Here is a 16,847-nt window from a genome sequence, read left to right as displayed (position 1 = left end):
ACCTGGCTGATAACTCACTCTTCCTAGAAGGATCCAACCAAAAGGCTCTCTTTACACAGGGTGGGAAATGATGGAGAGAGTAAAGGTGAAGGTTAACAGTGAGCTATTGGTTACCATGGCAGTGAGAAAGCTTGACTCTGACCTGACTCCCAGAGATGCATTCCTATCTTCAGCCTACAATGTAACCGTTAATGAAGTCAATAATTTTAAAATAAATCAGGTTTACAAGGAACTAAGTCTAGTTCATTCTCAACAATTTTGATTTCTACTTCTATTTTTTTTCTTTTTGGGTCACACCCATCGATGCTCAGGGGTTACTCCTCACTCTGCACTCAGAAGTTACTCCTGGCAGTTCTCAGGGGACCATATGGGATGCTTGGAATCGAACCCAGGTAGACCTTGTGCAAGGCAAATGCCCTACCCACTGTGCTATCACTCCAGCCCCAATTTATACCTCTATATTTTAAAACATCCTTTGCCTCTTGCCACCGAATACTTTTTTGTATGACAATGCAGCTCCCACCCTCATTAATATCTTCATTACAAGCATTTTTCCATTTGTTTGTATCATCTAGGTGTAAATAACTTTCCTGTCACTGTCACTGTTCTCCCACTGTTCATCGAGTTGCCTGAGTGGGCATTAGTAATGTCTCCATTGTGAAACTTGTTGTTACTGTTTTTGGCATATCCAATACATCACGGGTAGCTTGCCAAGCTTTGCCATACAGGCGAGATACTCTCAGTAGCTTGCCGGACTCTCCGAGAGGGGCAGGGGAATCGAACTCAGGTCGTCCTCATGCAAGGCAAATACCCTACCCGCTATGCTATCGCTCCGGCCCAAATGACTTTTCTAGACACAGAAATTCTGACTTCTCAGTACTGTGAATACCAACCCAACCATAAAGCAAATCTTCCAGTTAGTGTCAACTACTTCAACAAAGTTTGCTATCACTTTAGAGTAAGCTGTGTGAAATATTAGCTCTTTGGCTCTTTCTGGAAGTAAAACTCCAACAGGTCCTTGAAGGCCTCTATAGAAGAGTCAAAAGGAAAGGCCCCAGCACTGCATATTTTTAATAGAGATTCATGAGATTAATTCGTTTTGCTGCAATTTGCTTCCTCCTTTAAGAGAGGAAGCATGGATTAAACAATGAGGTATGTTTTTTCTCATATCAGATTAGAGAAAGTGAAAAATTTGAAAATACCCAGGGCACAAAGGGACTTTCCAACACTCTTGGTGGGATGGCTATCCTGATGTGACAGTTCCAGAAGGTCATCTAAACACACGTATTGAATAAACTTGGGCATACCTTTTGGCGAGATGATTTGAGTTCTAGAAATTTATTCTAGAAATAAATATGTACATTTGCAGAAGTACAACAACCTTCATAGCAAAAACTGGCAGCAACCTTAAAGTTCATTACTGAAGGGGCCTAGTTACATATAGGCTCCCTGTAGAATGATTCACAATATTAAAAAGAAGGGTAGGACAAGAATAGCCGAGATAAGTACCAGGAGGTTCACTCCATGGCTTGGAGGTCAGCCACACATGCTGAGGGAGAAGGCAGCTCAGATAGAGAAGGGAGCACCAAGTAAAGGGTGTTGGGAGGACCCTTCCAGGATGAGAGATGCATTCTCAAAATCGACTATAGATCGAACATGATAGCCACTCAATGCCTCTTTTGCAAACCACAGCACCCAAAAGGAGAGAGACATTAAAAGGGAATGCCCTGCCACAGGGGTGGGGGGTGGGAGGGATGATGGGAGCATTGGAGGTGGGGAATGGGCCCTGGTGGAGGGATGGGTACTCAATCATTGTATAACTGAAACCCAAGCACCAAAATTTGTAAGTCTACAACTGTACCTCATTGTGTTTCACTAATAAAAATTTAAAAACTTTTAAAAAAATAAAAGAAGGATAGGAGAGGTGAGTCTAACTACTCTACAAAAGAAATGTGGTTGAAATACAACAATCTTCACCCATTTTCCTCTAAGGATACTTCTTTGGAAGCATTTTCAGCATTTTTTCCTAACAAACAATACAAAATATATTATTTTGGTTCTGCTTTGGGCCAGAGATTGGGGTTTGGGATGGAAATATCTGAAATATGGTGGTAGGAAGGTGTAATGGTGGTGGAATTGGTGTTAGAATATTAAATGTAATCAAATATTTTAAACTACTTTGTAAAATAAAAAATTATAAAACTTAAATGTGTCTGTAATATATTAAATTTGCAAAACAAGTTAAAGAAGCTACAGTGATAATAACATACATAGAAAAGTGTGAAGCTAACCACTAGCGCTCTTCAATACCTATAAACCAATGATAGGTCAACGACATTAAACATTAAAAATGCACCTATGGGCAAAGATCCCATTTCTCTATCAACTGATGTGTGTAAATCCACACATGTATTTACATATTTACTTATACACAGAGAAAGAGTCTGAGAAAGGGTATAGGGAAACTGTTTCTATAATCTATCGTTCAGAGGTTTCATTTTGCTTTGCTTTGCTTTGAAACCAGCCTCTGTATGTATATCACTATAATAATCTGTCACTGTCACTGTCCTCCTATTGTTCATCGATTTGCTCGAGCGGGCCCAGTAATGTCTTCATTGGAGACTTTTGTTGTTACTGTATTTGGCATATCGAATACGTCACGGGGAGCTTGCCAGGCTCTGCCGTGCGGGCGAGATACTCTTGGTAGCTTGGTAGCTTGCCGGGCTCTCCGAGAGGGGCGGAGGAATCGAACTCAGGTCGGCCATGTTGGCTGCGTGTAAGGCAAACGCCCTACCGCTGTGCTAATAGTTGGAAATGGGCACCCTGGACAAGAACTGAGTGTTAAAAGTAGGTAAAAGGAGATACATGATAACCTTATAGTACCTGTACCACAAAACATAATAACCAAAAGGAAAGAGAGAGAGAGAGAGAGAGAGAGAGAGAGAGAGGAAAAGTGTCTGCCATAGAGGAGGTGGGGAGATGGAAGTAAGGAAATCGGGGACATTGGTGGTAGGAAATGTACCCTGGTGAAGGGACAGGTGTTGGAACATTGTATGACTGAAACCCAATCGTAGACAATTTTGCAACTGTTCATCTCATGATGATTTAATTAAAAAACAATTTTAATAAAGTCAAACAAGCCTATGTGACACTGATAATTAAAAATTAGTCTTCAGGAGCCATAAAGGAAGTACAGGGACTGAGCACATTGAAGTCAGAGAGATAGAAGAGTGAGTCGGATGCTTGCCTTGCACGAGACTGAGCCAGCTTCAATCCCCAGCACCTTCTAAGGCACCCAAGCCCACCAGGAGAGATCCCTGAGTGCAGAGCAGGAATAAGTCCTGAACACTGCTGGGTGTGTGGCCCCAAACCCAGAAGGAAAAAATAGTAAATAGATAAACTCTGGTGACTGAGTAGATGAAGGGCAAGTTCTCTCCTCATTTACACACTTGTCTGCTTTCTGGTTCGAGTCTGCACTTGGGTTGGTCAAATACATTCTAACTGGCAGTTGCAAGAATGAAACGATGGCAAAGCATACGCATTAGGAAAAGAAGAAAAGAGAGGAAAAGGGGAGTCTCTGCAATGTGCAAGCACCAATTACGAACCTGCCACTTTGATAGGCTCCTTTAGGAAAAAGACATTAAATCCTGCTCCAGATTATAGGCCCTGCCCTGATAGTATATGTTTATCCAAGTGAAAATAGAAAAGCTTGAAGAACTTGTCCAACCTATCATCAAAGCCATGAGGTTGTGCAAGTGTTATTCCAGAAGAATCGCATAATAGGGAAGGAGGAGCCACAGAACTTTTATTAATTTTCCCACATTGGACAGAGCACTCTGGAAGAATATGTAATGAGTAATCTTGTCTTTGCCCTCTAACAGAAAGATAACCTTCCTTCAAATAACAGAGAGCTAGTGAACAGAATGAAAATTAGATTTAAGTCAATTCTAGAGAGAAATGAGTAATAGTAGGTCAATTTATACAGAAATTAGGTTCAAACATATGTAGAAGAAAAAGCTATTCAGAATTAGAACTGAATAGTCAGCATTCCAGTACATCTCAATCCTGGAGATTTTTCAACCAAAATCCAGATGATGACATTGAAATCAACACACATGCTAGCTACCTATATTCCAGACACAATATTACATACTTTACACTATCTGCTGAGATGGTTTATTATTACTTATTATATAAAAGAAAATAAAAACATATTTCCAAAGACATCAGTTAACATATACTGGCCCAGACCACTATTGTCCCTGGAACAGATGGTTCCATTTGCCTTCTAATTAGTCCCGATTGTCACCCTCAGCCCCCTGGTTCATTTGCAGCCATAAGGATGATTGCAATGGTCAACTGTGTATATGCATACATGTACACACAATGCAGGAATCAAACCCAGGACCTCATATGTGTCTATTGCTGAGCTATTAATCAGCTGAGATGGTTAACTTTCTATGTCAACTTAACCAGGCCCTAGGGGCCCAATGACTTCTCTGTGTGTCTATGAGGATGTTTTCCAATGACACTGACACTTGAATGAGTGGAATGATTAAAACAGATGATCCTCCCCGCAAGCAGGTGGGCCCCCTCTAACCAGATGCAGGCCTGAATCAAACCCAAGGGCAGATGAAGGAAAACTCCCTCTGCCCGCTAGGCCTGGAGAGCCAAGATACTAGCCTCCTGTATCCTCAGATCAGAACTAACACCACTGATTTTCCACACTCTCAAGCCTTCAGACTACAGCTGGGCATATACCGTTGGTTCTACTGAGTCTCAAGCTTGCGGAAGCAACCATAAGACTTAACCCACAAAACTGTGTGAGCCAATTCACTATAAGAAACCTCATTTTAGTGGTGCTGGAGCAATAGTACAGAGCACAGGGTGCTTGCCCTGCAGGCTGCCTTCTGGGTTCCAGGGCTGGTTCTCACTGGAGAATGTTACAGGACCACTGGAAGCCATCTGAGTAGTGCAGTTTAGTGTTCTAATTTGCACCATATCCCAGTGGCGTGTTAGCAGAGCCACCTCTTAATTTTCACTTAGTCAGGCCTCTTAGCACAGCCTGGCGCTCTTTAGTTCTTGGTTTCCATCTGCTTACACACACACACATACACACACACACACACACACACACACAGTCACTGTGAGATACAGTTACAAAGCTTTCATGTTTGATTTTCAGTCATACAATGATCCAATTCCATTCCTCCACCAGTGCACATTTTCCACCACCAATGTCCGCAGTATCCTCCTCCATCCCAACCCTCCCCCTGCCTCTATGGCAGACAATTTCCCCATACTCTCTCTCTACTTTTGGGCATTATGGTTTGCAATATAGGTACTGAGAGGCTATCACGTTTGGTCCTTTATCTTCTTTCAGCATACATCTTCCATCCCGAATGATCCTCCAACCATCATTGACTTAGTGATCCTTTCTCTATCCCAGCTGCCTTCTCCCCCAGCTCATGAGGCAGGCTTCCAACTACGGAGCAATATTCCTGGCCCTGTCTCTACTGTCCTTGGGTATCAGTCTTTTATTATGTTGTTTTATATTCCACAAATGAGTGCAGTTATCCTATAACTGCCCCTCTCTTTCTGACTCATTTCACTTAGCATGATACTCTCTGAGACCATCCACTTATAAGCAAATTTCATGACTTCATCTTTCCTAACAGCTGCATAGTATTCCATTGTAACAGCTGCATAGAATTCCATTGTGTAGACAGATGTACCAAAGTTTCAAAGTTGTTTCCAGATTCTGGCTACTGTGAACAGTGCTGCAATGAACATACGGGTACAGATTGCGTACTTATATCTATAATAAATGTCACTCTATTGCCTTGGTCTTTTTATCATCTGGGGTCATTAAAATATTAACACACATTTAAAAAAAATTTACCAGGGCCTAAAAAGTACAAGTTTCTTCTGTGGCTCTTTTCTTTCCAGTCACATTTTACCACTGTCCTTGAATAAGTAAGGGGAGAGCATGAAGCAGAGATGAGATCATAGGTCCCGGAAGCCTGCCCCTTCTTGAGTCATCTCTCCAGCTTCTCAGATGCTATCGCACTACAGTAGTTCAGTTGTTGGAGGAAGAAAAAACACAGTAGGAGAATCTGCATCTTAATCCAGTGACTTCTCTGACAAATGCAAAAGTCATCAGAGTCTAATCACTCAAGCTCTCAACAAGTAGAAGCAGCAATGTGTTAAAAGCCATTGACAAATAAACAAAGACAAAGGAAAAACTGACTCACGGTCGATTGCTGAAGGCAAACAGTATACGGAAGTCAGAAAGCAAATGAGATTGGGTATAGTGTTGCCACGAACACAGGTACTCTGGGTGTGTGTCCAGATGTGAAATGGCCAGGGGGACAGGAAAGACTAAGCTTACAAACCAATATACTTCAGTACCACAACACAAGTAAGAGAGGTCTCTGACCTGGCACAATTTACTTCTGTCCACTGAGTACTGAAAAGCATGGGAATCCAGACAGCTGGAAATTTACAAACTTCAAGAAAAGTTAGTAGGTCACATGAAGGGGAGCGATACGACCAGCAGGAAGTTGTGTCATTATTTCTCACAGGTCTAGAAAGTTCTCAATAAAAGGCACTTTAAAATGACATTAGACTGGGCCAGAGTGATATTACAGCATGTTGGGCGTTTGTCTTCTACGCGGCCGACCTGGATTCGATCTCTGGCATCCCATATGGTCCCCCAAGCACTTCCAGGAGTAATTCCTGAGTACAGAGCCAGGTGCAACCCCTGAGCATCGCTGGATGTGACCCAAAAAGAAAAAAAATGACATTAGACTGGGGCTGGAGTGATAGTACAATAGGTTGTACTATTTTGTCTTGTACGCAGTCAACCCAAGTTTGATCCTTGGCACCTTATATGGTCCCCAAAACCCACCAGAAATGATCTCTCAGCACAGAGCCAGGAGTTAGTCCTGAGCACTGCCAGGGGTGACTCCCAAATCAAAATAAAATTAAATGACACTAGCCTATTATTAACCATAGCAAAACTCCAGACATGGAAACAACCCAAGTGTCCAAGAACAGATGACTGGATAACAAAACCCTCATACATCTACACAATGGAATACTATTCAGCTATAAGAAAAGATGAAATCATGCAATTTGCCACTATGTGGCTAGAACTGGTATCACGCTAGTGAAGTCAGCCAGACAGAGAGGGACAGATATAAGAATAACCTCTCTCTCATGTGAAATATAAAGAAACAGACTAAAGGAATAACGTATGGTTCCAAGCAGCAGAATCTGTGAAATGATTTACAAAACTGAGTTTACCATGATGGGAGACAGGGGATTTGAGGGACCCTTGGTTGGGAACTGTGGTGTTGAAATGTGGTATTCATGAAACCCTTTCATTAACAGTATTGTAAATCATGGTGACTGAAATACATTTTTTAAATAACACTAGATAAAAGTAACACACAACTGTATTATTGAATTTTTACTGTGGTGAACAACCCTTTAAAAAATGATAACTTCAGGAAGTGTCACCTGAATCTTTTACAGCCATCAGAATGTACTCATATCTTCACTTCCAAAGCAATATTTAATGAGGTTTTTATTTTTTCCTCTAAAGCCTACTTCCAGGTCTTCCATTTAAATACCCGCCAAAAAGCCACACTGCCCAGACTCAACAGGGAAATGTCTCTCTATCTGAGTCACTAATCTATGAAAATGACAACAGCAATAAAGTTGAAATCACTCATCTAACTGCCTTTTTATTACAAAAGGCTAATGAGAAAGCCAGTCAAGTCTCTCTTTTAAAAATTTTTTTAAAAAAGGGGGCGGGCAGCTAGAGCGATAACACAGCAGGTAGGGCATTTGCTTTACACGCAGCCAACCTGGGTTTAATTCCCAGCATCCCATATGGTTCCCTGAGCACTGCCAGGAGTAATTCCTGAGTGCAGAGCCAGGAGTAACCCCTGTGCATCGCCGGTGTGACTCAAAAAGAAAAAAAAAAGGAAGAAAAAGAAAAAAACTGTAAAAATTGGACCTGTTTGGCATATTGATAGAACATAGGTGAGAAAAGAATAAGGAATAATAACAACAACTTAACAGGAATACTGTACTAGTTCCTCAGTGGAATTCCCATCCAATACCTCCTACAACACAAGATGAGTTTTATCATACCCCCCTGCCCCTCCATCCAGTAGGAGAGAAAACTGAGGTTTGGAGAAACCAAAGACAGTGCGAAATGTCTTAAACCATCAGATGGCAAATTCTGAACTTGAACAAAGGTCTTCATACATTTGGAAAGAAATCTCTCCACCAGTTTGCTCTACACACTGTTTTTTTAAACTATCAAAGTCACACTGTCTATAATATCATATAGGCTTCAGGTAGGTAGCAGTAAATGCTGACACCTACATGTATAATGTTATAATCCACACCAAAAGTCTAGTCTCTAACCCACCATACAATTTGTCTACCTCCCATCCTGCCCTTAAAGTGAACACCACTTTATTTACATACTCTAAAAGCCTTTGTTTTGTTTGGTCACATATTTAACTACTTTAATTTTCAGGTATTCCACCTTGAATTTTAACATCTCTACCACATTATGATGCCCTCAATAGTCTGGTTTGCATTCACCGCCCAACTGTTACCCACCTCCTACTCATTTTACCAACATTCACTCCTACCCACTCTTGTACCCACCATTATGTTGTCAGAATCTAAGTATTTGCTTTTGTTTTTTAGCTCTGTTTATTTACATGTTCGCTAACTCTTTCACATAAAAAAAAAAAACCTCACTTTTTCCACAGCATAATTTCCTCGAGGGTCAATGTCACAAATGGCAAGATTTCCTTTTTACGGCTAAGTAGTATTTGCTTTATATGCTGCATTTTCTTATCCACTCATCCACTAACGGGCACTTTGGTTATTTCCCCGTCTTGGCTCTTGTGAATAACTGATGCAATCAACATAGAAATGCATGTATCTTTCCAAAAGCGCATTTTCATATTTTTAGGTAAACGCCCAAAAGTAGAATAGCTGGATCATACAATATTTCTACTCTTAATCTTTCAAGAAACTTAAAGTTTTCTATAATGGCTCTCCCAATTTACATTCCTACCAACATCTGTATAAGGCTTCTCTTCTCTCCACACCCTCATCAACACTCATTGTTAACTCACTAGTAATAGTCATTCTAATAGGCGTGAGGTTATACTGAAATTGGTCTTGATTTGCACGTCCCTAATATAAGCCAAGTGTCTGTTAGGCCACAGTCTGTCTTTGTTGCCAAAATGTGTATTTATAGCCTAGACCCATTTTTAATGGCACTGTTTGTTTATCCTTGTTAATTTGCATACGTTGTTCATATATTTGAATATTAATCTCCTATTGGATCTATGATTGACAAATACTTTTCCCTTTCGTTTTCATGATATTTTATAACTCTTTCACTGTGCAGATGATTTTTTAGTTTTTACCACCGGGCCACACTGGAGAGAAAGAACATAGGTGGGAGGAAAAGGACATTCCTTTCTCCTAGTGCAAATGATCAGACAGAAGCCAAAAAATAAAAATAAAAAAGACAAAAACACTGCAGACCCTTTGCTTCCTTTAAGTTACCAATCCATGTGGATGAACATATACAACATACTAGTAACACACACACACACACACACACACACACCTCTCTCTCTGTCTCTCTATCTCTGTCTCTCTCTGTCTTGCTCTGTCTCTCTCTGCCTCTCTGTCTCTGTCTCGCTCTGTCTCTGTCTCTCTGTCTGTCTCTGTCTCTGTCTCTCTCTGTCTCTCTCGCTCACTCTCTCTCTCTCTCTCCAAATCACCCCAAATCATAACTGTCTCCCACGCCACACTTGGGCTTTTCTTAAAGGTCACCTAACAGGCCCCAAGGAAAAGAAGGGCTTGGTCTAAAAAGTTTTATATTTCCTTTCACTTTTTAAACATTGGAAAAACCATTTGGCTCCTGAGAAATGAATAGTAAAAGGAGTTCTAACTACTCAGCGCCAACTGAATGTAATGGAAAAAAAGGCAAGAATATGGCTGGACTTTATTTTCTTTTTGCTCAGCACATCCTGTCTTTAATCTGAAAGGTAAACAGGCCAGGCCCAACACACCAACTCTTTTCGGGTGAAATTATCTAGGTTATCAAAACAAGCAACAACTGTGTGTTTCATTATTCCCTAATTCGCGGCTGACAGAAATAGCTTCCAACATAAATGAGTGAGGTAAATATTGCTCACAAGGGAGCAAACCCACAAATTGTCTCTCCTTTGATAGCTTAATTTTGTGAGCTGGTTTCCATCACTTGAGTTATAATTGTGTGGTATTATCTGACAGAATGTATTGCAAAAGCCAGAAAAGGAAAATTCTGGCTTTTTACATTTGGGTTATTTAAATCCACAAGCAGAAGGGGGGAAAAAACGGGGTGGGGGGGGCAGGGGAGGACAGCAAAAAAACAAGGAAAGAAGGAAAAGGAGAAGGAAAGTGAGAGAGAAGTTTTACATGTCACTAACAACTTTGAGATACCTGAACTTCAAGTACACAAAATTTTACAGAACCTTTCTCTATAACTCCAAAGTATTTACTTCTTTTGCTACATAACACACCTTTACTACATTATATATTATGAAATTAGTCATGCCAGTGTGATCCAAGTCCATATTTGTCCTGTACTGCTTTCCTTGTCTTCTACTACATTTCTTTCTATATAATCAGGCTGAGCAAATAGTCTTAAGGGAACCCACCTTCACAAATAGAGCATGTTCAGTTTCCTCTAACCAGAACCTAGTTCTAGGGATGGCTTCTTTGAAGGAACGTCTATCCAATTCCTTGCTCTCGATGGCAGTGAAATCAAGAATTATCTACCCAGAATAAGCTACAGCAGTCTTCTTCAGGGTGCTGGGAAAGCTTGTAGGTTTTCCACTAAAAAACGGCAGCATGATCAAATGAAAATATTGGGCTAGAAGAAGTCACACAGGATCCCCCTTGCTCTGCTTTAACCGCAAGATTCCACAGTCTCTAAAATGCAAATATGCATAACTTCCCTACAAGAGCAGAATAGAGAACATACTAGTTTCCAAGTTAACTTAACTATGGGACAGTTTACTCCAGGATCCTCTCTGCTCCACAGAACTGGAGGTCTAGGAACAGACTTGGAGTGGGAAGCCCTGACTTAAAGGCCGGGTCTTCCTGAAGACAGAGAATGAGCTGGCCAGTGGTCAAGTCAGACACTCCCTGTCTGCCCACTGCCTACTGCAAGAGCATGCTGACCTTGGGGGGAGGGGGGAAGATACTTAAACTCAGAGCAAAAGGGTCAGGGATCATTTTTAAGGCAAAAAAAAAGGAATAAGGTGATGGGGCTGGAGCGAGCGATAGCACAGCGGGTAGGGTGTTTGCCTTGCACATGGCCAACCCGGGTTTGATTCCCAGCATCCCATATGGTCCCCTGAGCACCACCAGAAGTAATTCCTGAGTGCATGAGACAGGAGTAACCCCTGTGCAACACCGGGTGTGACCCAAAAAGCAAAAAATATAAATAAATAAAATAATAAGATGGGGCTATATTTAAAAGTCCTTCACTGCTGGTGGGAATGCCGACTGGTTCAGCCCTTTTGGAAAACAGTATGGATGATTCTCAAAAAATTAGAAATTGAGCTCCCAGTGGTCAGCAAGACCACTCCTGGGAATATACCCCGGAGAGGCAAAAAAGTACAGTCAAAGCGACATCTGCACTTGTTTGTTCATTGCAGCACTGTTTACAATAACTAGAATATGGAAAAAACCTGAGTGCCTGAGAACAGATGACTGGTTAAAGAAACTTTGGTGCATTTACACAATGGAGTACTATGTAGCTGTTAGAAAGGATGAAGTCATGAAATTTATATGCAAGTGGTACAACCTGGAAAGTATCATGCTAAGCAAAATGAGTCAGAAAGAGAGGGACAGACATAGAAAGATTGCATTCATCTAGGGAACATAAAGTAACAAAATAGAAGACTAACATCCAAGAACAGTCGAGATAAATACCAGGAGGTTTACTCCATGGCTTTGAGGCCAGCCGCAGACTCTAGGGGTAAAGGCAGCTCAGATAGAGAATGGAGCATCAAATAAAGGGTGTTGGGAAGATCCACCCAGGATAGGAGATGCATGATGAATGTAGACTAGAGACCAAACATGATTGCCACTCAATGCCTCTTTTGCAAACCACAGGTTAAGGCACTTGCTAGGCACACATCAGACCCCAGTTCAGTCTCTGGTACATATATGGTATATATGGCCTCCCTGGCACATGTCAGTCCCTGACACCATATATGGTCTCCCACACACTGCCAGGACTCACCCCTGAATATTGCTGGGTATGACCCAACAACCCCCCCCCCCAATGATTATTAATGATTCCAACCCTGATACCTCAATAAAACTTCATTTGAAAGTCTTCTTAACTTTCAAAAAATACCAGTACAGTACCATATTGAGAAGGATTATTATATTTAGATACTCCTGCAAAGAGTGGTGAAGAGGGATGCTGTCTTCAGAAATGTGTTTTAAATGATGAAGTCTTTAAATGCTGAAGGAAATAATTGAGAGATGTCATCACCAAATTTATTATCAGAAATTAGGGTTAGAGAGACAGCTCAGATGGTTGAGTCCATGTTTGTCGTGGAGGAGACCTGGGTTCAATGACTGGCGACTGCCAGACAAGGCCCAATTAAACTCAATGTAAATTAATATCCGGGAATATTACACACATATTTTAAAAATATTTTTTAAATAAGTTAAAATTCTAACCAAAAAATCTAGAGTAGAACTTCAGGCAAGTCCTTTTTTAACTGCAAATATAAAAACACTAATAATTAAATATCTAATGCTGAATACTTAGGCTGATCACAGTGTTGGGGTATCAGCAAGTCAAGGTTCATGTTTATAGGTACACAAAGTTCCAATGTTGGAGGAGAAAAAATATGAAACAAATCTTGTCATGAGGAAGTCTGATTCGAGCTGACAGAATAATCATACTAACTCCTACCCTCAAACTGCTGAAAGAGAAAAGAGAAGCAATTGTGTTGTTTTCAACTGAGATCTCAGATCCATTGAAATAACATTATTCCTTGGCGCCTTGTGGATCTCCAACCTTGGCTTGCGTGTTCTCCATCCAATGCTGACGCACAAACTGGAATTCCACCCTATTCAATCTCTGAGCAAAAACGGAGTGCCACAGCTTCATGTTTAAACATAGGTAGCCCTCGAAACAGAATTTGCCATCAAGGCTTTCAACCCAATGCTGCTTCTGACTCCTGCCTTTCAAAGATTATCAAGGGTCGGAAACATATGTGGGGCTGCCCAAGAAAAGAATTCCTTTCCAAAGCAGTGTCCAGAAACAAAGGAAATGGTAGCCACCCCGTGACGACAAGGCTGAGTTCACACTTCCTACAAAGCAGCACAAATCAACAAACCAGGAAGAATGAATGAGAGCCCCAATCAAATGAGGGTGCCTCTGCTCACAACTAACACCCCCTGGCCCCACACTCCTAAGTCCCTACCCACTTCTGCGTCCCACCCCACCCCTAGTACTATATGACTTAAGTATTTAGCATATTTATTGTTTATGGTGTCATTTCCTTGTTCTTCCTAGGAACAAAGATCTCTGCAAGAGTGGGGGGTGAGGGAGCAGAGGGGAAGGTTGTTTCTCTAACTGATAAACCCTGGTGACTAAAATAGTCGCCAAGACATAGATGTCCCTCACTACCAATAGGGTGAATGAATGGACAGAAAAATACTATTTTCACTATCTTTGGAAGCTTCATTCTTTTTTTTTTTGCTTTTTTTTTTTTTGCTTTTTTTTTTTTTTTTTTGCTTTTTTGGGTCACACCTAGTGTTTCACAGGGGATACTCCTGGCTCTGCACTCAGGAATTACTCCTGACGGTGCTCAGGGGACCATATGGGATGCTGGGAACCGAACCCGGGTCAGCAGTAAGCAAGGATAACCCTACCCACTGTGTTATCACTCCAGCCCCTCGGACCTTCACTCTTGATTCCTTTTTCTTTTTCACAGTGCAGAGGCCACGCCTAGTGATGCGTGGGGGCCGTGCAGTACGGGGATGGAACAGAGGACCTTGCGCATACCTCTCATGCAAATGTGCTAAGTTTCTCATGAAAAAAAAAAGTGATATGTAGGGCTACTTGCTGATCCTTTATTTGGTTGACGGATTGATTGACTGATTTTAAGACCATATCTGGTGGTGCTCAGAGGTCCCTCCTGGCTGTGCCAGGAACGAAACCAGGGTCAGTCGCCCGTCAATCACTCTCTCCGGCCCCTCTGGTCCTTTATTCATAGGCCCAGAAGTAGATGGCCCTTTGGTATTTTTCCTTTATCCTGTAAATATTTGAATCAGTCACAGTGATCAACGGAGGGTTGTTGAGTCTTCCAGCATGTGGGCATCTCAGCATGGTAGTAGGGGATGGCCTGACATCTAAATCACAATAGTTACCATTTCTCTTTGTGTTGGAAGGTTCTGGATAGGTTAATATTTATCATCCGGGCAGTTAATATTTATTATCTTGTCAGTGCCATGATCAAGCAAATGTGGGCTTCCTCTCCTGACTTGTGAAGAAAATGAAAGAGTTTAGTTCCTGTGGTGAGTACTTAAATAAAGGAGAGAAAGGAGAACTGAATCACTTACAGGAATCATTTACAATGTTTCATTTATGTAGAATCATTCACAGAGAGGCATGTTTGCTAAGCACACTTTATTTAACAGATAACAAGTTAAGGTGAAATAAATTCAACCCTATTTCTTCATTGTCCATCAATACACTTTCAAGATAGTTTGTACGGGTTTTCTTTAAGAAAACCTGCAGGCCTAGAGCAATAGCACAGAGAGTATGGCATTTCCCTTGCACGTGGCCAACCAGGGTTCGATCCTCAGCATCCCATATGGTCCCCTGAGCACCACCAGAAGTAATTCCTGACTGCAGAGCCAGGAGTAACCCCTGTGCATCTCTGGGTTTGGCCCAAAAAGCAAAAAAGAAAAAAAGAAAACCTTGCAGTCATGACCCACGGGTAATTGGGTTGCAGATTCTCCTATAAAGCCTCACTGCAGAGCTCTCTGCCTCCAGAAACCCTCTCCTGCAGGATGCTATCTTGTTGTCCCTGCTATCACCCAACTTCAGGAGAGTTGCTTCAAAGCATCCCTCCTTCTGCTTGTGAAGTAACCCATCCATCACTAGAGTCCCAACATCCAGCAGACTGCCGGGCTTACAGAAGAAGCTCAAAATAAGTCTGAACAAATGAAAATGTGAAAAAGCCCACTTGGGTTTGCCCATCGAGCAGACATCAGTTTGTTTTCTACCTTCACACCAGAACCAAATGAATTTCCTGACTACATGAGGTGGAGCGATAGCACAGCGGTAGGGCGTTTGCCTTGCACGCAGCCAACATGGCCGACCCAAGTTCGATTCCTCCGCCCCTCTCGGAGAGCCCGGCAAGCTACCGAGAGTATCTCGCCCACACAGCAGAGCCTGGCAAGCTCCCCATGACGTATTCGATATGCCAGACACAGTAACAACAAAGTCTCCAATGGAGACGTTACTGGGACCGCTCGAGCAAATCGACGAACAACGGGAGGGCCTTTACCTTTACCTTTGCATGTCATAAAGGTCACAGACCCACAGACCTACAAGGTTCTCTTTATTACAAATAATAAGAAGCTCACTGTGAATATTGAAAGAGACATAAAAGGGTAAAACACCTGCATTTTATGCAGTTTGCAGAAAATAAACAAGAACATGAGAGAAGATTCAGCAAAGTCCTACCTGATTCTTCAATCAAAATACTTGGTAAACTTCTTATAGATGTTTGTAGTTAACTAAAACATATTTAAAATGTCTCTATTGTGTGCCTTAGCCAGAACTTGAATGCGCTGACGTTGGTACATACCACCAGTGGCTCACACTTAGATGCAGATTACTTAACACCAATACGCTAAGGACAGAAAGAATCTGAGCAGTTTGTAAATAATTGAATTTCACATGGACTGAAATCTGCTTTGAAACTGGTAAATGGTAAAATTTTCCACTCAAGCAGGAGTATCTACAGATCCAAATGTGGAACCACTTTCCAAAACAGATCCATGCAGTAAAGTATGGAAAAAGACCCTGTATTTGGACCACTCTTCCCTTGCCATTGGCTCATAATGCAACCACCAAGGAAAACTTACAGCTGTACAGAACATGCACCGGCAATCCTGGAGTGTGGTCATCTTGTCCAGAGACTGTTCACACAGGCAGAGTTTGCACGTGACAAGGGGGGCCAGGGCCAGGTCTCCGGCAGTCGAGTTTGGGGCAGTCATGGTAAGACAGGCAAGTCTAGCAACTGAGTCCATCAGCCTGCCTTCCGGCCTCCTTCAGAATTCTCAATCCCTGCAGAAAAATTCAAGAAGAAAATAATAAATCCAGTCAGCTGTGGTTCAGTAGAACCATCTGGACTCCAGCATAACATATGCACTCTCGGTGATCTCTAAGCACCCAACCAATGACGTTCTGAAATCAAGGTGTTCCTGGAGTTTAAGATGATCTCACTCTCCTAATTCGTATCATGTAGACGATGGAATAAAAGACCACTCTCGAGCTGGAGCGATAGCACAGCGGGTAGGGTGTTTGCCTTGCACGAGGCCGACCAGGGTTTGATTCCCAGCATCCCATATGGTCCCCTGAGCACCGCCAGGGGTAGTTCCTGAGTGCAGAGCCAGGAGCAACCTCTGAGCATTGCTGGGTGTGACCCAAAAAGAAAAAAAAATAGACCACTCTCAACAACCATAGTCATTCAGGAGATGTATCACTA

General features: G+C 41.9%; 1 protein-coding gene across 1 annotated transcript in view; it reads right to left on the bottom strand.

Moving 5' to 3' along the window:
• Positions 1-16,389, bottom strand: part of RNF144B (ring finger protein 144B) — an 86,990-nt gene extending 70,601 nt beyond the window's left edge. The window contains exon 1 of the mRNA XM_056132492.1: positions 16,225-16,389. Within this exon, the coding sequence (XP_055988467.1) occupies positions 16,225-16,389 (165 nt within the window). The remainder of the gene's footprint in view (positions 1-16,224) is intronic.
• Positions 16,390-16,847: the final 458 nt, after the last annotated feature.

The sequence above is a fragment of the Sorex fumeus genome, unplaced genomic scaffold (assembly GCF_029834395.1).
Source record: "Sorex fumeus unplaced genomic scaffold, SorFum_2.1 ptg000094l, whole genome shotgun sequence".
Taxonomy (NCBI): Eukaryota; Metazoa; Chordata; class Mammalia; order Eulipotyphla; family Soricidae; genus Sorex; species Sorex fumeus.
This window is presented reverse-complemented; position numbering and strand designations above follow the sequence as displayed.